The sequence below is a fragment of the Suricata suricatta genome, chromosome 4 (assembly GCF_006229205.1).
Source record: "Suricata suricatta isolate VVHF042 chromosome 4, meerkat_22Aug2017_6uvM2_HiC, whole genome shotgun sequence".
Classification (NCBI taxonomy): Eukaryota; Metazoa; Chordata; class Mammalia; order Carnivora; family Herpestidae; genus Suricata; species Suricata suricatta.
This window is the reverse complement of record NC_043703.1, coordinates 88,335,705-88,362,849: the sequence shown is the minus strand read 5'-3', so window position 1 is coordinate 88,362,849 and position 27,145 is coordinate 88,335,705. Positions and strand designations below refer to the sequence as shown.

The 27,145-nt window shown below is 39.0% G+C and overlaps 1 protein-coding gene and 1 pseudogene across 1 annotated transcript in view; one reads left to right on the top strand and one right to left on the bottom strand.

The window, feature by feature from the left end:
* The window catches only part of KIAA1211L (KIAA1211 like), a 132,417-nt gene that overhangs the window by 45,016 nt on the left and 60,256 nt on the right, over positions 1–27,145 (bottom strand). Inside the window, exon 2 of the mRNA XM_029938502.1 lies at positions 10,217–10,296. Coding sequence (XP_029794362.1) covers positions 10,217–10,286 — 70 coding nt within the window. The 5' untranslated portion in view covers positions 10,287–10,296. The remainder of the gene's footprint in view (positions 1–10,216; positions 10,297–27,145) is intronic.
* LOC115290868 lies at positions 15,070–15,176 on the top strand (annotated as a pseudogene).

Below are 27,145 nucleotides of genomic sequence, written 5' to 3'. Positions count from 1 at the left end.
AGAGATCACCAGAGTACTGTCTAATATATCCTGAACATTTGCTGAAACAATTTATTAGTTTTATAAGTAAATAGTTTTGTGAGTTGAATTCCTTTTTTAAATCCATCCCCTTCCCCACCAGGATCTTTACATTTATATGAATGCCCCCTTGGGAAGTTCACGTGATCTTACCTTAGCATGCAGAATGACTTACGATTACTCTAATTTTTTTTTGTTTTTTATTTATTCTTGAGAGACAGAGAGAGCATGAGCAGGGGAGGGTCAGAGAGAGAGAGGGAGACACAGAATCTGAAACAGGCTCCAGGCTCCAGCTGTTAGCACAGAGCCTGAGGCGGGGCTCAAACCCATGAACCTTGAGATCATGACCTGAGCTGAAGCTGGACGCTTAACCAACTGAGCCACCCAGGCGCCCCTTACAAATACTCTAGCTGGGATCCTCATAGTACCTTCAGGGGAGCAGATCCCTACCCAAAGGGAAATCAGTCCTACATAGAGCCGAGGTTTCTTAACTTCTAGTGGAAGTTTCCTTACCTTAATAATCACATAGTGCTATGTTGTTAACTTATGGTTCTTGATGAGTTTGTGATTTGGGAAGACTCTTAAGAGTTTTCTACATTTGCCAGGATACCATCTGGCCTTTGCCCAGTTAACAAACAGGTTTGCATCACTGAAGGTCTGAATACACAGTGCAGCTTTACTACCCTATGCAGTCAAAGATGGTGTTTCCCGGTTAAAATGAGTGGCTACCAAGATGCAGCAGGTCACTGCTGAATGCTCTTGTCTGAGCTGTAGTGGTTGGTTAGTCAGCCACCAACTGGAGCCTGTTTGTGTTAGGTTTGTCCATCACTAGGCTGTTAAATTCAGTTTCTCTGATGGGTTATAGGAACTATTTATATTTTCTACTTCTTGACTGTTTTATGAAGCTATGTTTTCCTAGGAATTTGCCCATTTTTTCCAAATTTTCAAATTTATTGGCCTATTAATATGTATCCTTGTATTAATAATAGTAGTAGTTATTGATAGTAGTTATTAATGATATCCTTGTATTGTTTTAGCATCCACACCAACTGTAATAAAGCCCCCTTCCTCAGCTCTGATATTGTTTGTGCCTTATTCTTCCTTGATGAGGTGCATAAGAGGTCAACTTTATTTGCCTTTTAAAAAAGTTGCTTTGTTAATTCTACTGCATGTTTATGTTTTGTGGTGTCAATTTCTGTTCTTACTCTTTCCTTCCTCCTACTGTCTTCATGTACTGTGCTTTCTTCTCACACTTCTTGCAGTGAATATTCAGCTAATTTAATGTTTAGGCTTTTTTCTTTTTATCACATACACATTTAAGGCAATACATCTCCCCTTAAACCTCTTTTAGCTGCATCCCATGTTTTGATATATTTTCACTGTTGTTTGGTTGAAATATTTTCTAATTTCCATTATAAAAGCTTTTTAGACCTAGAGGTTATTTAGGAAAGTAGGTCTTAATTTCCAAGCACTTGGAGATTTCCTTATTATCTTTCTGTTACTGACTTCCAGCTTAAGTGCACGTGGTCAGCAAATTGCTCTATATGATCTGAAACCATTCAAACTTGTTGAGATTTGGTTCATGGTCTTTACCATAAATTTGTAAATGTTCCCAGTGCGCTTGAAAATCATGTATTTCTGCCAATGTTCTATACATGTCAATTAGGACAAGGCCTTTTTCTTTTCATGTTGTCCAAATACGTTTCATCCTTACTAATTTTAAAAAATACATTTGTTCTATCAATTACTGATGGAGCTGTATTAAAAATAACCCAGTCTTGGGGTGCCTGAGTGGCTCAGTAGGTTAGACATCTGACCCTTGATTTTGGCTCAGGTCACGATCTCATAGTTGTGAGACAGCCCCATGTCGGGCTCCACTCTGGGCTTGGAACTTAAGATTCACTCTCAACCTCTTCCTCTACCCCTCCTCCACTCACACCCTCTTTCAAAAACAAACAAAAACAAAACTCTTCTGATTGCAGATTTTATTTATTTTTATTTAACTGTCAATTTCTTCTCCATAACTTTTAACATTTCAATGGTGTAGAGAAAGGTGTAATTATTACCTTGCTGGGAAACTGAACCTTTTGTGAAATGGCCCTCTTTATCTTTAGTGATGCATTTTGCCTTAAATTTTATTTTGACTGCTATTAATGCATCTATCTAGCTTTCTTTTTCTTAGTGTTTACAAGATACATGTTTTTCTATCCTTTAACTTTCAACTCTTCTGAATCCTTATATTTAGGACTTAGAGTTGTAGAAATCCAATCTGATGATCTTTAATGTCTAACTGGAACAATTAATGTAATTAGCCTACTTATACTAACTGTAATTACTGATATGTTAATGAAAACAAGTCTACATCTTGCTTTTTCTTAATCTCTTTTCTTTCTGTCCTTTGGATTAGGTGACTTTTAAAAATTATTCTGTTCTTCCCTCTATGAGTTTGTAAGTTATGTCTTTCATCTCTGTTTTTTCAGTAATTACCCTAGAAATCACACTATGCAAAACAAGAAAATTAGAATACTTTAATCCTATTTATATGTCCTATTTTGTTTTCATTTTTTAAAAAACCTAAAAGAGGGGCGCCTGGGTGGCTCAGTCGGTTTAGCCTCCGACTTCAGCTCAGGTCAGATCTCACATTTGTGGGTTCGAGCCCCGCGTCAGGCTCTGTGCTGACAGCTAGCTCAGAGCCTGGAGCCTGCTTCCAGTTCTGTGTCTCCTTCTCTGCCCCTCCCCCTCTCATGCTCTGTCTCTGTATAAAAAATAAATAAAGCGTTTAGAAAAAAAATAAATAAAAAACCCAAAAGATATCCTCCCATGTTCATTCAGATATATCTGTTTGTATCTCAGCTTCCTTGTTTGTCACTCCTTCTTGTATTCCAGACCTTCCATCCAGGACAATTTTCCTTAGAATCTGCTTTGGAGAGGACCTACTTATGACAAGTTCAGTTTCTGTTTGTCTGAAAATGCCTTTATATTTCCTTCACTCCTAAAATATATTTTTCCTAGGTATAATTTTCTAGGCTGGCAGTTACTTTTTCATAACTTATTCTTTCAATAATGTTGAAAATATTATTTCCCTGTTTTGTGGCTTCTGTTGTGTGGTTGAAAAGCCAGTCATCCGCTTTTTGCTTCTTTGAAGGTAATCTTTTTTCCTCAGACTGATTTTTCATTTTGTCTTTGATTTCCTATACTTTCACTCTGTATGGATTTTCCTTTTATGTATCCTTCTTGGGGATTATTCAGTTTCTTGAATCTGTGGATTGGATCATCTTTTTTTAAATCAGGAATGCTGCCTGCTAATCCTGAATCTGTGGATTGGATCATCTTTTTTTAAATCAAGAATGTTCTCTACTAATCTCTCCTCCCTTGAGACTGCTCAGATGTACATCACATCCTTTCACTTATCTCTATGCCTCTTCTCTTCTGTACCTCCCATCATTTTATGGTTCTATGCTACAATCTGTATACTTTTTTTAAATTTTTAAGTAATTTCTACACCCTACATGGGGCTCAAACTCATAACCCTGAGATCAAGAGTTCCATGTTCCACCCACTGAGTCAGCCAGGCACCCCTTTTTTGTCTACTTTCTTATGATTGATCTATCCTGAGCTGATATAATCTACTGTTAAACTCATCCAAAGAATTTCTAATGGTGACAGTTATTCTTATTTCTTTTTTTATGATTTTTAAAAAAGTTTTATTCATTTTGAGAGACGTAGAGCAGAGGAGGGGCAGAGAGAGAGAGAGAGAGAATCCTAGGCAGATTCTACTCTGTCAGCATGGAGCCCAATGCAGGGCTCAGACTCATGAAACATGAGATCATGACCTGAGCTGAAACCAAGAGTCAGACACTTAACCGACGAAGCCACTCAGGCACCCCTAGTTTTTCTTATTTCTAAAAAAATCCATTTGATGGTTTTCAAGTCTGGCATATCATTTTTTAAAGTTATTTTAAAAATTACAAGTAAAATTTACTCTTTTGGGTACGCACAGAGCTGCATAATGACTTCTAGATAGAGAACTATACCATCACCCCTCATGCCGCCCTTTTGTAGCCAAACCCTTCCCCTGTCTTTAACCCCTCGGAACCAATATATCTCCTCTGTTCCCATAGTTTTGTCTTTTCCTGAATGGCATATAGATTGATTCATACAGTATGTGTCCTTTTGATCCTGGCTTCTTTCACTCAGCACAATGCATTAGAAACTCATCCATGTTACATCAAGCAGTAGGTTTGTTCCTTATTACCTCTGAGCCCTATTCCACTGTAGGGATGTACCACTTTATCTGAACATTGAGCAGCTGAAGGACATTCGGATTCATTGCAGTTTTGGGCAATTATGAATAAAGTTGTTACAGGTTTCTGTGTAAACATAAGTTTTCATTTCTCTTAGGCAAATATCTAAGAGCAGGATCGCTGGGTCACAGACTATGTGTAGGTTTAATTTCATAAGAAACTATTGAAATATTTTTGAAAGTAGCTGTACCATTTTGTATTCCAAATAGCAATATGAGAGTCCCAGCAGCCCTGCAGCTGCCAGCACTTGCTATTGTTGGATGTTTTGTTGTCTTTGCTTTGCCATTCTAATAGGTGTACAATAGTATCTCATTGTAGTTTTAACTTGCATTAACGAATGGCTACAGATATTGAACATTTTTTGTGAGCTTATTTGCCATTTGTGTATCTTCTGAGGTAAAGCATCCTTTAAAACCTCTGCCTATTTTTTATTTGGGTTGTTTGTTTCCTATTGTTGAATTTCGAGAATTCTAATTACAAGTCATTTATCCAAGGTGATTTATAAATATTTCTTCCCAGCCTCAATCTTGTCTTCTCATTTTCTTTTTTCCTTCTTTCTTTCTTTTTACTCTGAGAGAGACATTGTATGAGCAGGGGAGAAGAGTAGAGGCAGAGGGAGAGAATCTTAAGCAGGCTTTACACTCAACATGGAGCCCAATGTGGGGCTCAATCCCACAATCCTGGGATCAGGACCTGAGTTGAAACCAAGAGTCAGACACTGAACCGAATGAGCTACTCAAGTGCCTCTGTCTTTTCATTTTCTTTCTTTTTTTATTTTGTAATTTTTAAAATGTTTATTTATTTTTGAGTGAGAGAGAGCATGAGTGGGGAAGGGGCAGAGAGAGAGGGAGATACAGAATCTGAAGCAAGTATTTTCATTTTCTTAACAGGCTCTTTCATAGAGAAAAAGTTTTAAATTTTACTTAAGTCCAATGTAGGGACTGAGGTGTCCTATCTAAGAACTCTTACATATTCCAGGTCACCAATATTTTCTGTTTTCTTTGAAAGGTTTCATAGTGCTGCATGCCTTTGATATATTTTAAATTAAATTTTGTATCATCTGTGAAGTACACATCGAAGTTTTTTTCTTTTTTACATTGGATGTTTAATTTGTTCTAGCACCGTTTGTTGAAAAGACAATCCTCTTTCCCTTGAATCACTTCTGCATTTTTGTCAACGTCCAACTGACCACATTTGTATGGGTTGATTTTGGACTCTATTCTAGCTCTACACATTCATCCCTTCTTCAATATTACCACGCTTGGCTTTGTTATTACAGCTTACGAGTAAGTCACAGTAGAATGTGAGTCCTCCAATTTTGTTATTTTTCAAAACTGTTTTCACTATTCTTGTTATTTTGCCTTTTTGTATAAATTGTAGAGTCAGTTTGTCAATGTTGGAAAAATATTCTGCTGGAATTCTGACTGCTCCATCTTACCCTTCAATCTCCTCCTCATCCCTGCCAGGCTGTTTCAAAGCAAATCCTCCCAGATACTATTATCACTTCATCTATACTGTTTGGCTTCTTCCCAAATAAAAACACCTCTGACTTTTCATGGAAATCAAATAAATGATCACTGGTCAATATTCTTGCTGCGGATCACTGATATGGGTCCAGCCTTCCACAGCAGACATAGCAACAATATATTCTACCCAACTTTTTTTTTTTTAATGTTTATTTATTTTTGAGAGACAGACAGAGCATGAGCGCACACACAGAATCAAAGAAGGCTCCAGGCTCTGAGCTGTTAGCACAGAGCCTGATGCGGGGCTCGAACTCACAAACTGCAAGATTATGACCTGAGCCAAAGTCGGATGCTTAACCAACTGAGCCATGCAGGTGCCCCTCTACCCCACTTGTACTAACACACCACTCTGCAGCTCAACTGGGGAAGAACTGACATTTCAGCAACACCAAGTCTTCCAGTCTGTAAATGTAGTTTTAGTCTGTTCAGGCTGCTACACTAAAGTACTACAGACTGGGTTGCTTATGAGTAACAGAAATTCATTGCTCACTCTTCTGGAAGGTAGAAGTTTGAGATCAGGGAGGCACCATGGTGGCTTCTGTTGGGGCTCTCTCACAGGTTGCTGACTGCAACTTCTTGCTGTGTCCTCAAGTGACAGAAAGCAAGCAAGTAGCTCTCTGGTCTCTTCTGATAAGGGCACTAATTCCATTCAGAAGGGTTCCACCCTCATGACCTAATTACCTCTCAAAGGCCCCACCCTCTTAATATCATCACATGGTAGTATTAAGATTTTAACATGAATTTGGGGACACAAATATTCAGTCAACAACACATAATACATCACTCTATGTATTTAAGTCTTTGTTTGCCTAGGTCTTTCTTTAAACAATTATTTTTCCAGTATATAGATCCTGCATACATTTTGTTAGATATATACCTAAGTAGTTCTTTTTATTTGTGCTACTGTAAATTGTACTTTAAAACATTTCTATTTTATAATTGTTCACTGCTAGTTATACAGAAATACAATTGATATTTGAATATTGACATTGTATCTTGTAATCTTGCTAAACTTGCTTAAGAGATCTAAGTACTTTTTTGATATTTTGTATAATCATGTCATCTGCAAATAGTTTTATTTCTTCCTTCTATCTGTATCTCTTTTACTTACCTTTCTTAGAGCACTGGCTGAGTGTTATGGCACTTTTCATAGTTCCTTGTTTCTTCCAAATATTTTCAAACTTTCTTTAATCATCTTTATTTATTTTAAAAAACTTTTACATGTATTTATTTTTGAGAGACCTAGTGAGACAGAGCATGAGCAGGGGAGGGGCAGGGAGAGAACGAGACACAAAGCAGGCTCCAGGCTCTGAGCTGTCAGCACAGAGCCTGACGTGAGGCTCAAACCCATGAACCGTGAGATCATGACCCAAGCTGAAGCCAGATGCTCAACTGACTGAGACACCCAGGCGCCCTTCTTTGATTATCTTTAAACATACTATGTACAACAGTTTTATAGCATACGCTTGATAATTCTGGTATTTGATGCTTTTGTGTATCTTTTGTGTTTCTCTTGTTTCTGCTTGTGTATTTTATTAAAATACTTTTAAAAATTTGTTTATTTTTTGAGAGAGAGAGAGAAAGAGAGAGAGAGAGAGACAATGTGAGTGGGGGAGAAGCAGAGAGAGAGGGAGAGAAAGAATCCCAAGCAGACTCTGTGCTACCAGTGCAGAGCCTGATGTGGGGCCCAAATTCACAAACTGCAAGATCATGACCTGGGTTAAAACCAAGAGTTGGACACTTAACCGACTGAGCCTACCCTGGCACCCCATTTCTCCTGTGTATCAGTTTGTTAGGGCTGCTGTAACAAAATAGAACAAACTGAGCAGCTTAAACAACAGAGGTGTATTGTCTCTCAGATCTAGAGGCTAGAAGTTTGAGATTAAGGTGTTACTGGCATGGTTGCTTCCTGCAAAGGGCCATGACAGAGACATCCATTCCATCCTCTCTGATTTCTGGTGGCTTGCTGGCAATTTTTGACATTCCATGGCCTGTAGATGCTATCACCCTGATATGATTTCATCTTCATATGGTGTTCTCATTGTGTGTGTGTCTATGTACATATTTCCCCTTTTGATAACGGCCACAGTAGATTAGGGGCCCAACATACTCCGGTATGATCTGGTCCTAACTAATTCCATCTGCAATTACCCAGTTTCCAAATAAGGTCGTATTCTGAGGTGCCAGGGGTTAGGATTTCAATATATGACTTTTGGGGAGACATAGAACATCTTGGTTCTCATCTATGGTGCCCCATGTCTTAATATATCTGGTTATCACTGACTGTGTTTGTCATGGAACTTTTTGAAAATATTATTTTCTGTAATACTTTGAAGTCTACATAGAAGGCACCTTTCCTCAGAAAAGTATGTCTGATTCAACAAGGTACATATAGCCATATCCACTTTAGGAATACTACGAACCAAGTTCAAGGGTTGAGATTCTCTAAATCACCTAAGTGAAACAAACTCAAACTACAAGTGTATAAAGAGTCGTTTACCCCCGATTCACACTTACTCAGATTTTATTGCTCCTTGGACTCCCACCTTATAGTCAAGAGGATCTTCCAGTAGACGGGCCACCTTGTACAGACATGTACTTTGATATCTGACCCTTTCTCCCATCTACCACTCCATGAAGACATGAAAATGAAATTCAGAATTTCCAAGACTGGTAAATGATTTGAGGGCAAAAGTGGCCTCTATGATCACTTACCTCTCTGGATTATCATTTCTCTTTGAATTCTGGCTGTCTTATTTCACTTTTAAAAAGATTTTTAAGAACGGTCTTATCTAGAATTTTTTCTCAGTTTATTTTTTCTTCATCATGGTAACTGTACTCTTTCATCCCCATCCCCTAGTTCTTCCATCCCCTCTCTCACGCTCAAACCCCACATCAGGCTCTGTGCTGACAGCTCAGAGCCTGCAGTCTGCTTTGGATTCTGTGTCTCGCTCTCTCTCTGCCCCTCCCGTTTGCACTCTCTCTCTCAAAAATGAGTAAATGTTAAAAAAATTTTTCTTTAAAAACCTGATTCTTCACGGTAACCTCCATAACCATCCCAACCTAGCATTTATGGAGGTTGTTTCAGACTAATGACTAATGATATACTTCTTCAAAGAGTTTGTTTAAAATCAGAAATAATTCAGTATCCTGTAATATGAGAAATTTTGAAATTCCATTTTCTCTCAGGGTTAATTTTTATTTTTTTAATTCTTTTTTGAAAGAGAGAGTAGGAGAGAGGGGAGAGGGACACACGGACACACAGAGAGAATCCTAAGCAGTCCCCCTGCTCAGCACAGAGCATGACGTGAGGCTCGATCCCACAAACCTGGAATCAAGACCAAAGCCCCCAAGCTTGAACCAAAATCAAGAGCCACATGCTCCACTGACTGAATCACCCAGCCACCCCCATTGGAGTTGATTTTTAAAACCTCACCTTGTATTTGGGCTCATTTGGTGTCTATCAAAATGTGAGAGGAAAAATAGTTCTCATATGGAATAATAAGGAAAATCTACCTGTAATATATGAAATAGAGTCTTTAATGGAATTAGAATTTGAAGCTAAGGGTTAGCATCTAGAATTTAATATTATTGGAAGCTGTTCCCACTGAAGTATATCAAAGAAAATCACTACTAGCATTTTAACCTTATTTTTTATTTTTATTTTTTAGCATTTTAACTTTAAACAAGAGAGTGATGGACACCTTTGTTACTGAGATAAAAGAGTATAAATAGCTAGCCTAAGAATAAGGTATGTTGTGGAGAAATCAAAAAATTTTAAGGTCAATTTTACAACTCTTTCTAGACAAACAGCAGTCTATGGAAAACAGTAAACCACTCACATAATCAGGTAACACTTAGAACCTGTAATGAGATGATGACTCATAGGCTGGGAATTTAGCTTGGTAGGGGTATAACAATGTCTCTGAAGGAGAATCAAAGTCATGAAAGAGAGAGAGGGAAGGCTCTGTCTTAATAATATTATCTCTTCTGCATGATCAGGCCATCTCATGCTTTTCACACCTCCTACTGATCCTTTGGGTGTTCTGGGGTGATAAGTAACTCCACAGCATTGTTCTTCCTTGCTTTCAAGTCAACCAAACATGGGGACAGATTTGCCTCCAGGAATGTGACTTTAAAATGCCCCTGTGTTTGACAGAGAAACAAAGGAGTACCTCCCTGAGTGGCCTTAAATAATCTGGATGTGCTCTCCAGTCATTGTGAAGGCGTGGAGGTGTTTGGACACACTGTAAACTGAACCTCCACTCTCCACACACAGAACCCCAAAGGGTTGGCTCCATCAGCCCCTCTCCCTGCCCCACAACACAATACGGGCTCCTCTCAGAGCAGGGGAAGTGACGGTGTTACCTGTGCTGTCCTCCCCAAGGCCTTCTGCAGCTTCTCGAAGCTTAATGTCCATTACCCTTGTGGAGATCATATCCAGTTCACTAAAATCAAATGGAAATTCATGTTAAAAGGGACATGCTTAACAGAAGTCAACAATGAGTAAAATGGTTTTGGTGACTACTTTTTGCCCAGACCTCGCCGGCACACACCCCACCAAAGACAGATTCCAGGGCAGAGTACAGGACAGTACAGGCCAAAACCATGCCCACAACTCAAGATTAGCAGCCACATAAGATAAACACTTATCTGATCGCTGATCAGAGTTCATGGGAAACAGTTCACTGGAAAAAAAATGCTTGACCAAATTATATAATGCAGATTTGATTCCTTTCTTTCAAAAAAGTTTCTTCAGAAGTTGTGTTTTTCACAGGTGAAACAGAAAAAGGAGATTAAGATTAATAGTACACTTAAGAGTACACTTGTCAGGATGAGCACTGAGCAATGTATGGAAATGTTCAATCATTATATTGTACACCTGAAACTAATATAACTCTGTATATTAGTTATAGCTTGGTGTGTTTTTCTCTTGTTCATTGGAAAAAGTTCGGAAGATACAGAGATTGAATATCATCCATAATCCGACCTTAACCAAGATAACTCCAATTAATGTTTTAATTTCCTTCCAATATTTTTGTCTATGCAGATATGTGTGTGTACATGCACACATACACTCTGTTACCAAGACTGACTTCCTGGTTTTCTTACTTATATCACATCCTTAAAATTCTTCGTAAGTGTGACTGTAATGGCTATACAGTATTTCCATATGAAGCTGCAACATCATCACTGATTTACATTGAGTTTCTTTTCTGAACTTTTTATTATGAGAAATCTCAAACAGATACAAAAATACAGAGAATATATAACGAACTTAACATATTGTCACTCTAGTTTCATTTTTACACCTTCTCCCCCTCCCACTCCCACAAGGTTATTTCAAAACAAATCATCCCAGATATTATTATCATTTCATCCATATAGTTTCATGGTTTCTTCCTAAATTAAAAAGCCCTGATTCTTCATGGAAATAAAATTCAAGCTGTGTCCCTGCCTCTTTCATAGTTGACTTTAAAACAGCATCCTCTACACCACACATACTAACTCACCATTTATACAGAAAGCTATTTCTTTTTTTTTTTTAATGTTTATTTTTTGAGAGGGAGAGAGACAGCACAAGCCGGGGAGGGGCAGAGAGAGAAGGAGACAGAATCCGAAGCAGGCTCCAGGCTCTGAGCTGTCAGCACAGAGCCTGACATGGGGCTCGAACCCACGAACCGTGAGATCATGACTTGAGCCAAAGTCAGATGCTTAACCAACTGAGCCTCCCAGGCATCCCCAGAAAGCTATTTCTTACTGCCAGTTACTATGAATCCTCAGACTTCAAAAGGGGGCTCAAACATCTAATTAACCAATTAACATTTACCACTTATACACAGCACATATGGGAAATAATGGGAGGAATACAAAGAAAATATTTAACAGAGCAAAGGACTCAGTTTTTGCCAGAATTGGGTCTAACATTTAGGTCTTTAATAATGCTAAAATGTCCATTTTCTGACCATCCAATTCCTGAAAAGGTGAACAAAGCTCCATTGGCTTTCTTTCTTACTTTGCTTATAATTTGGCTTCCTAAAAATATCGGGTCAACAGAATGAAAGGGGAAAAACCCACATGATCATCTCAACTGATCCAGGAAAAATATCTGACAAAATTCAATGATAAAAACACTAAAAAAAAAAAAAAAAGAGAGAAAAACAAAAAACCAACCCCTACAAATAGAATAAACTCAACATAATAAAGGTCACATGTGACAAACCCACAATGAACATCATCCTCAACAGTGAAAAACTGAAAGCTTTTCCTCTAAGGTCAGGAATAAGACAAGAGTGCCTGCTCTCACCATTTCCATTCAGCACAGTACTAGAAGTTCTAGCTAGGAAGATTAGGCAAAAAAAAGAACTAGAAAGAATCCAAATTGAAAAGGAATAAATAAAGTTATGTCTGTTCACAGATGACATGATCTTATATGTAGAAAACCCTGAAGACCACCACCCCCCCTAGAAAAAAAAACTATTAGAACAAATAAACTCAGCGAAGTTGCAGGACACCAAATGAACACACAAAAATCAGTTGTTTTGGTACACGGACAATGAATAATATGAAAAGGAAACTGAGAAAAAAAATTCTACTTATAATAGCATCAAAAAGAGCAAAATACTCAGGAATAAACTTAACCAAGGAGATGAAAGACTTGTACACTAAAAACTATAAAAAGTTGCTGAATGAAACTAAAGAAGATACCAAAAAAATGGAAAGACATCTTACGCTCATGTATCGAAAGACTTAATTGTTATGATGTCCCCAAAGCAGTCAACAGATGAAATGTAACCCCTGGCGAACTTCCTGACCCCATTGTGTCCTGCTGCTCTCTGATACTATGGTGGGAGCAGTGGGATGAAGCTACCAGGGCATTTGAAAGAAGAGGCAGCGGAGAAGTAAAAGCAGGAAAATGTAAGAAGTAATAAGGAGAGTGAAAATGGTAAGAGTTGGTTAAGAGTAACCAACTACTACCCTGGCTGCCACTGAACTGAAAAATACAAGAGTAAGAGCTTTCTACTGCTTGAATTTGGAGTTACCCACAACAACTGTAATTAACTATCAAGCCATGCAGTGTACCATTTGAGTTACTTCATTTAATCCCCAGGAATCTTTAGTATTCACATTTTGGGACTGAGAAAATATATCAAGTAAGTATATTAACTGGTTCAAAGTAGCAAAGCAGAGACACCAACCTGTATACCAGTGTGACTGTTTATCCAGCATGGGCAGGCACTTTTGAGGCCTGGGGACCAGTGATAGATGAAATCAATGTGCTCCCCGCCTGACCCAGTGAAGGGGAGAGTCCTGAGCTGTCCTCAGAGGGGCTTACAGGAAGCTAGGAAATCCAAAGGACACAAATATTTGGCTCTGCCTGTCAAGCAGCCCCTGTGCAGGAACATGCCAGAGCCCAGAAGCTAGAGGGGCCCCAGGAGACCATCCACTGGTCATAGTTTGGAAGGAAGGGGTTTGAGGGTGTCATTATATGTCTACTGTCAGTCTTGAGAAGTCATGATGTGCAGGTCTATGTGTGAGTGTGTGCACACGCCCCATGGGCGCCACATCTCACTGAGTGTGGAGCAGATCTAGATGCTCACACTTGCTTGCCTGGCTTGAATGATGTGGCTGTGAGGAAAGTGACACAGGGCAGATGTTCAGGAGTAGGTGGGAGGGGAGAGGCCCCAGGGAATGGCCCAGTCCTCCTCCTGCTGTAAGGCACATCCTGGTGGGGTCCAGACACAGAGAGCACCACCAGATGCCAAGGCTGCTAATGGACTCACAGAGGCAAAAGTCACCCCAAAGATGAAGGGACCACATGGGCATTGGGCTCACCTTACATGGAAAGTTTTAAAACCTGGCCATATTTTCTGTTCCAAATATCTTCATACCAGTAAGAGTACAATATGGTGCAGAGGGAAAGGACAAAGCATGGGACATCAGGCAGTCCTGGGTTGAAGCCTCACTCTACCACATACCAGTGCTGAGCCTCAGTTTTCTTATATACAAAACGGGGATAGTGATACTTTAATTAAATGGACGGAGAACACAGCACATACAAGCACTTGCGGAAAACAGCTGTCAGTTTCTGAAGCTTGTTCCTCACTGCATGCTTATGTATGTCTTTGCATAAATGTAGATAAAAGCACACACAACCAGCACATCTGGTAGCAGGTGAGTTCGACTCTGTCTCATGAAGATAGTCTCTTTGTGCAAGTAGTTCATTTTAGAGCCAACTTTATCTGTCAAAGATCAAGACACCTGGATTCCCAGATGACATCTGTGCTTCCCAAAGCCCTGTAGCCTGAAGGACCTTGTACAGCAAGCTGAATCAAACCCCTTCCAGGTAACTGATAAGAATACACTCCAGGCCACAGAGGACTGTCTGCCCTCTGAGACAGGAGTGTGCAGTTGGAGGACCATCCTCCTCATTCAGACACTCCAGGGAAACATTCCACAGCTGCCACCATGGAATGTCTTCTCTACTGGGCCCAAGGGCTTGCCCTTCTAAACACATAACCTCCCCCCACCCACCCCATTGCCCCTGGAAAATTCAAGGACAAGCCAGGAGAAGGAGAACCATAATGAGAAAGACAATGTGGCAAATCCCCCATAACTCCCAGCACCCCTTCTGCTTGAACTCAAAGTTCAAGTCAGGCCACCCTAACACCCCCTCAACCTTAGCTTTCTTTTTTCCTTTTTAAATCAATTATTTAAATTTTATTCAGTTAACATACAGTGCAATATTGGTTTCAGGAATAGAATTCAGTGATTCATCACTTACACACAACACCCAGTGCTCATCACAGGTGTCCTTCTTAGTACCCATCACCCATCTATTCCATCTCCTACTGCCTCCCTCCATCAACCCTCAGTTTGTTTTCAATCATTAAGAGTCTACTGTGGTATGTTTCCCTCTCTCCTCTTTTTTTGTCCCTTCCAATATGTTCGCCTATTTTGTTTCTTAAATTCCACATATGATGAAATTATATGGTATTTGTCTTTCTCTAATTGACTTATTTCAATTTCACTCAGCATAGTACATTCTAGCTCCATCCATGTCGTTGCATTAGGCAAGATTTCCTTCTTGATGGCTGATTATATTCTATTACATATATTTACATTTATTTATTGAAATTCAAGTAGTTAACGTACAATGAAGTATTGGTTTCAGGAGTAGAACCCAATAATTCATCACTTACATTAAATACCCAGTGCTCATCTCTTCTCAGCCTTTTGGCTAAGATCAAGTATAGGACCTGTTCTTATCAGTAAATACCCAGTGCTCATCCCAAGAAGTGCCCCCCCTTAATGCCCATCACCATCTGGTCAATCCCTCAACCCACCTCCCCTCCAGCAACTCTGTTTGTTCTCTGTATTTAAAAGTCTCTTATGGCTTGCTCCCTGTTTTTATCTTATTTTTTTCCCCTTCCCCTATGTTCATCTGTTTTGTTTCTTAAATTCCACATATGAGTGAAAGCATATGATACTGTCTTTCTCTGACCGACTTATTTTGCTTAGATAATATAAACTCTATTTCCATCCACATTGTTGCAAATGGTAAGATTTCATTCTTTTTCATTGCTGAGTATTCCACTGTGTGTGTGTGTTTATATATATTTATATTTATATCACATCCTGTTTATGCACTTATCAGTCAGTGGACATTTAAGCTCTTTCCATAATTTGACTATTGTTGATAATGCTGCTATAAACACTGGGGTGCATGTGTCCCTTTGAATTAGCATTTTTATATCCTTTGGATAAATACCTAGTAGTGTAATTGCTGGATTGTAGGGTAGTTCTATTTTAACTTTTTGAGGACCTCCATACTGTTTTCCAGAGTGGCTGCACCAGTTTGCATTCCTACCAAGAGTGCAAAAGGGTCCCCTTTCTCCACATTCTCACAAACATCTGTTGTTTCCTGAGTTGTTAATTTTTGCCATTCTGACAACCAGAAAGGAATGGCAGGAAATATTCAATGTATGGAATAGGAAAAATATGCAGCCAAGAATCCTTTATCGAGCAAGGCTGTCATTCAGAATAGGAGAGATACAGACTTTTCCAAACAAAAACTAAAGGAAATCATGACCACGAAACCAGCCCTTCAAGAAATTTTAGGGAGGGGGTCATTGAGTGGAGGAAAAAAAAAAAAAAGAAGAAGACCAAAGCAACAAAGACTACAAAAGACCAGAGAACATCACCAGAAATACCAACTCTATAGGTAACACAATGACACTAAATTCACAGCTTTAAATAATCACTCTGAATGTAAATGGACTAAATGTTTTAAGCAAAAGATATAGGGTATCAGATTAGAAAACAAAACAAAACAAACCCAAGATCCATCTATATGCAGCTCACAAGGGATTCATTTTAGACCTAAAGACAACTGCAGATTGAAAGTGATGGGATGGAGAACCATTTAACATGCTAATGAATGTCAAAAGAAAGCCAGAGTTGCCATACTTATATCAGACAAACTAGATTTTAAAACAAAGACTGTACCAAGAGATGAAGAAGAGCATACTATCATAATTAAGGGGTCTATCCATCAAGAAGTAAACAATTGTAAATATTTATGCCCCCCAACTTAGAGACACCCAAATAAATATATCAATTAATGACAAATGTAAATAGTAGGAAACTTTAATACCCCACGCACAGCAATGAACAGATCAACTAAGTAGAAAATCAACAAGGAAACAATGGCTTTGAATAACACACTAGACCAGATGGACTTAACAGATATATTCAGAACATCTCATCTTCAAGCAGCAGAATATACATTCTTCTTGAGGGCACATGGAACATTCTTCAGAATAGATCACATAATGGGTCACAAATCAGCCCTCAACAAGTATAAAGAGACTGAGATCATACCATGCATATTTTCAGTTCACAAGGCTATGAAACTCAAAATCAACCACATGAAAAAGTTTGGAAAGCCCTCAAATACATGGAGGTTAAACAACATCCTACTAAAGAATGAATGGATTAATCAGGAAATTAAAGAAGAAATTTAAAAACACATGGAAGCAAAGGAAAATGAAAACACAACACTCCAAACCCTTTGGGACGCAGCAAAGGCAATCCTCTGAGCAAAGTACATTGCAGTTCAGGCCTATCTTCAGCTTTCTGCCTTCTTGCACCAACTCCAATTCTGTTGTTCTGACTGCTCAAGTCCAAGAAAAGGAAAATTTGCTCTTTAAATCTGAACCCTTCAGGGGTTCTCATTGACTCAAAAGGGGGCTGAGTCTCCAGCTCCCTCTGTAGTTCACAGCACTCATCAGTGCAATCTGGGCACCTACAGAACTCAGGGGAGTTCTGCATACAGCGAAGGCTCCCTGGGGGACTGCCCCACTCCCTCTCTCTGAACCCTAATTGTAACCACAGGCTTCTTTAAAGCTTTGGAAGAATTTCATTATTAGCTGCAGCTTATATTGAAAAATTCTACAAAATTTTATTCACATGAAGAATGAGAATAGATTTTAATATGGTATTTTAAAGGTTCCAATCTATTATATTTACCTACACAAGGCAAAGAAAAATATCTATAAACTGACTGCATACTCTGAGCACATAATTACATACAAAAGCCTTAGTGTTCATTTCTACAGAACCATTAATCCCACAATATCCTTCAGGCCATATTCAGATCCCTGTGGTATTTTTTCCTCAGCCCCTGTACCCTTCTTCACAATGCCCACCAACACTGGGGCACCTGGGTGGCTCAGTTGGTTAAGCATCCAACTTCGGCTCGTCATGATCTCACAGCTGGTGAGTTTAAGCCCTGTGTTAGGCTCTGTGTTGACAGCTCAGAACCTGGAGCCTGCTACAGATTCTGTGTCTCCACCTCTTTCTCTTCCCCTCCACCACTCATTCTCTACCTCCCTCTCTCAAAACTAAATAAGCATGGGACACCTGGGTGGCTCAGTTGGTTAAGCATCTGGCTTTGGCTCAGGTAATGATCTCACGGTTCGTGGGTCCGAGCCTCGCGTTGGGCTCTGTGCTGACAGCTCAGAGCCTGGATCCTGCTTTGGATTCTGCATCTCTTTCTCTCTCTGACCCTCCCCTGCTGGAGCTGTCTCTCCCTGTCTCCCAAAAATAAATAAAAAACATAAAAAAATTTAAAAAAAAACCTAAATAAGCATTAAAAAAATTAACACCGATACTGCTAACAAAGACTTGTTTATAAGTTATCTGACTAACATTTCTGACTCTTTCAAGACCGCAAGTTTGGTAGGGTGAGCTCTGTGCCTAGTGCATCCGTTACTCTCCTACCAGCACTGAAGACAGTGCCTGGAGCAAAGGACTGAACACAACATAGGAACAACACAGTTGACAAAAGGAGAGAGGTTTCTGTAGATGACTGACACAGGGATCAGTAAAATGAAAAGCAGTAAATCATCTGGTTCCCGAAATAGACCTATTTTTATAACCCAATTTAAGACTGAGGAAATCCTCCAGAAAATTATTGATATCTGACTTGTAAAAAATGAATAATCATTATTGAAGGAAACTATATTTTCTTTACAGAGCAACATGACTTTGAAAAGATTAAAAACAGAGGTAAATTTGGCCCAGGTAATGGTATTTCATAAGGTCAAATCTATGTGTGTTTCTCCTGTGCCTGTGGCTACTTGGTTAGGAGTCACCATGTCCTGGAGAAAGCTGAATCTACCTTCACCTGTGTGGCTATACCTGATATTCTGAGGGTGAGTGATGACAATAACAATGACGTAACTTAAAAAAAAATTAAAAGCCAATAATCACAGATCCACAAATGTAGTTTCTGTTGTTTAATAACAAATGAGAACAAGTCTGAATACCAGTGTTCATGTGCCAAATCATCTGAAAATCCTAGAACCATTTCCAAACATATGCATCAAAAGTGTCATCTAATCACAGGAGTCTTTTACTTTTCAATGTCCTGAACATGAGATAACATTGAGAGAGACTTCAGAGCCTTAGAGCTAGCTTTTCTTCCTAGATGACGCAAAAACTGATGGGAATATAAAATTCAAAAACCATAGTGAAGATTCTAATACCTTGCTCTCAATAATTGACAGAACTAAACAGAAGATCAACAAGGAAACAAGAGATTTGAAGAACAACACCAACCAACTAGAGTTTCATAACTAGAAATCTACAGAACACTCTACCCAACAACAGAATGAACAGGCTTCTCAAGTGCACATGAGATATTCTGTGGGGTAGACTACTGTCAGGCCATAAAACAAGCCTAGATAGATTTAAAAGGCTTGGAATTATAGAAAGTATGTTTTCTGACAACAGTCGAATGAAATTAAAAATAAATAAGAAGCGATTTGGGAAGGTCCTAAATATGTGGAAATTAAGTAATACTTTCCTAAGTATCCAATGAAATGGCTATATTAATGTCAGAAAAAAACATATTTTAAGAGAAAACTATTACCATAGATAGAGTTATTTTATACTGATAAATTGGTAAGTCCATCAGGAAGACACAACAGTTATAAACGGGTATGTACCTAAAACCAGAGCCTCAATATACATGCAACAAAAACTGATAAAATGAAGACAGACAATAATAATAGTTTCAATAACTGGGGACCACACTTTCAAAAACACAATAGGCAGAAACTCATCAACGATGTAAGAGGCTTGAGCAAGTGTATAAATCAATTAGAATATATATATATGTGACTCTATTAAAAAAATAAAGTATGTTGTCCAACTATAATGGAAATAAATTGGAAATCAAAAGCAGAAAGAATTTGGGGAAATTTACAAATATGAATAAATTATGCAAAGCACTGTAAATAACCAATAAAGTCAAAGAAGAAATGACAAGAGAAATTATACTTTGAGATGAATAAAAACAAAGACCCAACATACCAAGATATGTAAGATACATGCCTAAAGGAAAAATGATTCCTATAAATATCTATATAAAAGGGATCTTAAACCAGTATTGTAACTTTCTACCATATGAAACCAGAAAAATAAAATCAAACTAAACTGAAAGCAAGCAGAAGGAAGAATATAATAAATATCAGAGCAAAAATTAGTGAAATATAGAATAGGAAAACATTTTGGAAATCAATGAAACAAAAGTAAGTTCTTTAAAAGATCAACAAAGTTGACTGATCTTAAGCTAAATTTAATAAAAGGAGGGAAGATTTAAATTACTGAAACTAAAAATCAAAAGGTATCACTACTGACCTTATAGAAATAAAAAGGATTATAAAGGAATTTTATGAATAAACATTCCAAAAAAATAGATAACTTATATGAAATGGACAATTCCTGAAACCACTGAATTTGAATCAGTAAGAAATAGAAAACTGATTAGACTTACAGTAAGAAAAGGGACTGAACTGGCCACTTAAAATTTCCCACAAAGAAAAGCCCAGGCCAAGATATCTTCACTGTTCCATTCTATCAAACACCTAAAGAATTAATAGCAAACTTTCCCTTCCCAAACCATTCTCCAAAATACAAAAAAGGGTAACAACTCCCAATTCATTCTATAAGGCCAGAATTATCCTGATACTCAAACCTCTCAGTAGAAGAAAATTACAGACAATATCTCTTATGAGTATATTCACAAAAATTCTCAAGACAATACTAGCAAATCAAATTCAGCAAACATAGAAGTGGGATTTATCCAGGAATGTGGGTCAGTTTAATATATGAAAATCAATTAATTTAATGGCTGAACTTTAACACAGAGATAGCCTACAACAACTGAAAAAATAAAAACAAAAACAAAATCCAGGGAGAAAATCTGATTTCCAAAGTTACCACATTATTAGATTCAAATGTCTCGTTTTGAATCTATCCCTAAAAAAAGGACCCAAGGCAGATCTACTAGACAAATACATTTTAAAGTTCATTTATTTGTTTTGAGAGAGAGAGAGAGCAAGGTAGCAAGTGAGGGAGAGGGGCAGAGAGAGAAAGAGAGAATCACAAGCAGGCTCCATGATGTCAGTGCAAAGCTCAATGCAGGACTCAATCCTATGAACTACAAGATCATGACCTGAACCAAAACCAAGAATCATATGCTCAACCAACTGAGACACTCAGGTGCCCCTAGACAAAGGCTTTAACACAAGTGTCTTAAATATGCTCAAAGAACTAAATAAAGATGTAGAGAAAGTCATCAAAATATTGGGTGAACAAAATGGAAATATGGGTAAAGGAGAAAACCTAAAAAGAAACAAAAAAAATTCTGGAGCTGAAAAGTACAATAACTTAAAGAGTCACTAGAGGGATTCAAAGGCAGATTTCAGCAGGCAGAAGAATCAGAAAGACTGAGGATAGTGGAAATTATAGAGTCCAAAGAACAGAAAGAGAAAAGATTCAAGTAGAGAGAATAGAGCATAAGGGACTCCAACAAGTAAACCAACATATGCATTGTGGGAGTCCCAGGAGAGAGAGAGAGAGAGAGAGAGAGAGAGAGAGAGAGAGAGAGAGAGAGAGAAGCAGAGAGAATCCCTGAAGAAATAGTGACCCAAAACCTCCCAAATTTGATGACATGAATATAAACACCCAGAGAGGTCAATGAACCTCTGGGTGTGGGTTGAACTTAAAACAACCTGCTCTAAAATACATTATAATCAAACTGTTGAAGGCTGAAGACAAAGAGAATCATGAAAGCAGAAGAGAGAAGCCAATCATCACACACAAGAGATCCTCAATAAAGCACATTTCTCTCAGAAACTCTAGAGGGCCGACAGCAGTGGGCTGATATATTCACAGTGCTAAAAGAAGAAAATGTCAACCAAGAACCATATACACAGCAAAACTGTCCTTCAAAAGTGAAGGATAAATTAAGATATCTCCAGATAAACAAAACTTGAGGGAGTTCATTACCACTAGACCTGCCCTACAAGAATTATTCAAGAGTATATTATATAATTTGGCAGATAAGGGTTTGTTTTATTGAATGATTTAATTGCCGAGACCAGGATATATAGACAAAAGAGGAGAGCTTTATTTCTTGGCCTCTTTCTCCTTGGACACAGTCATGATAATTTCTTCTTTCTTGGCCTGGAGCCACTCTTCAAGGCACTTGAGGTGGCCAATCTTTCTAGATTCATAGTATCTTCTGAGCAGCCAGCACAGAATTCGTATCCCCTTCATCCAGCAGCACCCTTTCACTTACCTATGCCCATATGGCTGACCTTCTGGCAAGGCCAAAGTGTTTTCCTGCCATTGAGCCCAGGAATGGAAGTCACGGGCTCCCAGATGACCAGCTCACCTTTGTTCAGCTTCCAGATCGGCTGATGTGAGTTGGCACTGGCACTTACACTGGTCTCATGGGGACCAACCAGACCTTTTTGCCACAATGGAGGACACCAGAGGCAAGCCTCTTCTCAAGCCTGAGCATACTCATGGCAATGGCCACAGTGGCAAAAGGAAAGAACTTGAGTTTAATACATTTTTTAAAAAGCAATTAGTAGTCTAAGAGCTAGCAGTTTTGTAACTTTGATTTTTAATACATTTCATTTTCTACATAAGAGATTGATACATCTTTAAAAATTATTAGTTTCTGTTTTGTGACACACAATGTATAAAGATGCTATCCTGTGATATAAACAACTGAAAAGAATGGAGACAGACATGTAAGGGAACAGCGGTTTTTGTGTTACTAAAGTTAAGTTGGTTTAAATCCAAATTAAAGTGTTACAACTTTAGGATGTTAAGTGTCATCCCCATGGGAACCACAAAGAAACTAACTATGGAATATATACAAAAGGAAAGGAGAAGGAACTGAACTGTTTCACTAACAAAAATCAGCTAAACACAAAAGAAGACAGTAATGCATGAAATCAATGATTTAAAAAAAACTACAAAGAATAGGGGGAAAAACACAAAATGACAGAAGAAAGTTTCTCCTAGTTAAGCCTTAAAATGAAGGGAATTCTGAAATAAGCTACAGCATGGATGAACCTTGAGGATATTATGCTAAGTGAAACAAGTCAGTCACAAAAAAAACAAGTGCTGTATGATTCACTATTTAGAAGAGTCAAAATTTTAGCGAGAAAAAGTAGAATAGTAGTTTCTAGGGGCTGAGGGAAGATGTAATAGGGAGTGACTGTTTAATGGCAATATACTTTCTGTTTTAAAATATGAAAAGCATTCTTGGGACGCCTGGGTGGTTCAGTCAGTTAAGTGTCCACCTCTGGATTTTAGCTCAGGTCATGATCTCATCATTCATGGGTTAGAGCCCCACATCAGGCTATGCAGTGACCGTGAGGGGCCTGCTTTTTTTTTTTTTTTTTTTTTTTTTTTTTGCAAAAGCAAAGGGCTTTATTATGAGTTTAGGCTGGCTGAGCCTAAGCTCAGGGTCACAGACTTTACCGGCGCAGTGGATCCATGCTGAGAGAGAGCCCGAACAAAAGCGGGGTAGGACCTTTTATGAGTTTGGGAAGGGGGAGTTACAGGAAATTGTGACATGGGTATATTGACAGCAGGTTTAACCATTCATTGGTATTTTTGGTGGGAGCCAATCACAACATTTAGAGTACTGACCAATCACAGAGGGGGCCCAGAACCCTCATGTAGGGCGTGACTAGTCTTGGCCTGCCCTTAGAAATGTTAAAGGTGTTAGTTGGCCTTTCCTGATTGGGCGTTACAAGGGTGGTCCCTCTTGCTTTGGGCAATGTGTGCCCTTCTATTGTCTCTTGGAGTCAGTTTCAGACCTGCGTCCTTACATTCCCCCCTCTGTCTTGCAACTGACCCAATCCTGGGTCAGCTATGTTACCACTGTTCTGGTTTAAGGCTACATGCTCTTAAGACCATTAACAGAATAGTATTTACCTGCTCTTTGACAAATGCTATGATCTTATCAATGATACAAGAGTCAAATGTTAAAAATATACCAATTTTGGTTTTGGCTCCTCGTTCTTCTCTCTTGTGGTGGCCGCGAACCACAGCTAGACTATCCTATACAATTCTTGAGCTATTGGCATAGAAGTAACATTGTTCCCCTAAAGCCTAGCATAGCCCAGTAAGGGGCCTGCTTATGATGCTCTCTTTTCCTGCCCCTCCCCTGCTCACTTGCACACATGTGCTCTCTCTCTTTATCTCTCTCAAAATAAATAAACTTAAAAAAAAAAAGATGAAAAGCGTTCTGGAGATGGATGGTGGTGATGGTTGTACAATATGAATGTACTTAATCCCACTGAACTGTACACTTAAAAATGGTTGAGATGATGAACTTTCTGTTATATTTTATAACAATAAAATATGAAAAACGTACACATGAAAACTTATACACCAGTGTTCACAGCATTATTTATAAAAGTAAAACGTAGCAATAACCCAACTAGTCATCAACTGATCAACAGATATGAAATGTAGCATATACATATAATGGAATATTATTTGGCCATAAAAAGGAACAAATTACTGATAACGTGCTACAGTATGGATCAGCTGTGAACACACTTCTGCTGGGTGAAAGAAGCCAGACATAAACACTATGGGACATCCAGAAAAGGCAAACCCCTAGAGACAGACAATAGATTAGCGTCTGCCTAGGGCTGTGGAGTGGGGTGCTGGGGGAAGGGAGGTGGAGTAGGAAGTGACTGCTTATGGGCATAAGGTTTCTTTTGGGTGAGACGAGTATGTTCTGAAATTAGATTATGTTCATAGTTGCACTACTAGAAATATACCTGTTGATGGTGCACTTGAAACAGGTGAAGTTTATGGTATATAAATTACATATCAACAAAACACCTGGATAAAAAAGTGTTACTAGGAAAAAAAAAGACAAAACAAAGAGGTTTTTGGAAAAGAAGACATGATACAATTTGTCTCCAGCAATCCCACACTAAAATATTAAAGGAAGAAGGATATGATCTCAGATGGAAGCTCGGAGATGTGGGTAGGCATGGAGGCATGGAGAGCAGTATGCATGAGGGTAAATCTGAATGTGGAGAAGAGCGGGGAGGCAGTGTGGATTTCAGCCAGAGGCCCTGTGTACAAGTGGCACAAATGTGTGCCCTGGCCTGCGTTCTCTCCCTACAACATGCCGTTTCCTTCTGGCCCAGGGCCTTTGCAGACATTCCCCTGCTTCACGCTCTTCCCTGCCCTTACACCCTACCTTTTTCTTATTAACTCCTACTTATCCTCGCAATGTCAACCTCAATTCTGCTTCCCCAAGAAGACTGATGTGCCCCTTCAGGATGACCCAGGACCTCCTGTAACCCACCTTTTGTTCATAGCACTTGCCAACTTTATCCTATCTGTGTTTGCATGATTCTTTGATCCAGTTCAGCTTTACAGATTTAAGCCAGCTTACATATTCCTATACGTTTAATCCATTTTTCCTTCTCTCGGGGAAAAAGACGAAAATAAACTCTGACTTAACTATTGTTCTCTAGTGAGTCACACCAGGATCTGCCTGTACCTTTTTTAGAAAAATAAGTTTCACGTTACTGAGGCAAATGGGATGTGTAATGCTTGCAAAGTTCCTGTGAGAAATCGCTCTTCAAAAATTGTGGCAGCTTAGTGATTCATGATGGATATTATTATCCTCCTGAGCAAAGGACTTGACCACTGCATCCACCCCAAAGTGACAGAGATGTCAATGCTGGATTCACCCTGGCCAGCCATTTCTCTTGAAGGTGCTTAGAGGACTTCCTACCCTTTTTTTTTTTTTAAAGCAGACACCTAGATATAAGTGTGCAAAACCTTCTCTACTGTCAGAAAGGACAGGGAGGAGAAAGGGATAGATCTAATTTGACATTTGATGGGGGTGGGAAGAAAGCCAAGAAGTTTTATAAGCAAAGGGCTGAAACCAGAGAACTCAGATACTGAGTCATAATGCTTTGAATGGAGCAAGAGGAAAGAGTAAAGGAACATACTGGGTGGTCGGACAGGTTTTGAAGTTCCCAGTATCCTGTACTCATTTATCTTATGAAAAACTAAAATTAGGCTTGGCTTAGAGAAGCAAGTCATCCCCTGTCTTGCAAAGTCTGTAAAACTTGAAGACTAACTCCTTTAGGACAGAAAATATGTACCAGCATGATACTGCCATGTGAGAAGTACAGAGGCACTTCCAACACTCACTGGGCAAATTAATCATCTCCTGATAAAAATGAGACAGTATCAGCTACCCAGTCAGGTCCCAAGGCTCTCTAGCACTTCACTTAGCTATACTATGCCACATTTCTTCAACCTGGGCTCTGCTTGTCCATTGTCCTCCTTTAGACATTTCTTAGGGATAACCATGCAGAGCTGAAGTTCAACAGCCTTTGGGAGTGAAGGAATCTGTATGCACAGGAAGTCCCTGCTCCAGAGGCCTTGTTCCCATCCTCAAGCTTCCCTTTGGCTATGGGCTGGGCAGGAGCAGCAAGGGTATCCAGAAAGAATGAGGCACTGAGCCACAATGCACTGGGCTGTTTCTTTGCAAACAAACAACAGAGCTTCATCCAAACAAACTCGGGCACCACCAAGAAAAACAGCACAGTTTATAAGCATATAAACAAGTATCTTATGTAAGATAAACTACACCATTTTCTGAAACTTACATAACAGTGGATTTCATGGTATTCTGAATTCTTGTAAATGGGCAAGCCGGTATGCCACTCAGCTGGAAATCCATACAGTGAGGGGTATCTACGTAGATACCACACATGCACCTGTGCTCACACATGAACCTGAGCCTACACAAATACTCAGTAAATCTCATGTCTCAGACTGGGATGCATGACGGCTGTCACAGGAGGAACCTGTTTTCACATAACCAGGAGTGAATGCTTTCATAGGAGATTTAAAGAACATTAGTTTATAATTCTCAGGTTATTAGAGTCGAAAAAATTCTATTAGGGACTTTTACAAAGCCATTATTTCAAAACTGGTAAGCATTAGAGCTTTGAACTTGGCAGCCTTAATTTAGAAACTGTATTTGCATAATTCTTGGAAAAATATAATACAAATTCACTCTAATGCTGGGGATACTTCGCCAGGATGCTATGTCACTTAAAACCTTCAGTCTTAGAGGGAGAGGCGCACCTCGGCAGGCTGCTGCACACACACTCAACAAATAGGCCGCTGGATCCCAGGCCAGTTGAACTTCATCAGACTACTTCATCAACTTCCTTTTTAAATGCATGTATACGAAGAATGATGACACGAAGCAAGTTCTTACAGCTTAACTGATCTGGGATGTTACGTATGTGATTGGCAGTTCTGCAGCACACCAGATGCAGAGCTGAGAGGTTTTTTTTGGTAGGAAGTCATGCTCTGAGGGCTATTAATAAGGAGACATAACACCACCCCTCATTCTGGCCCACGCAA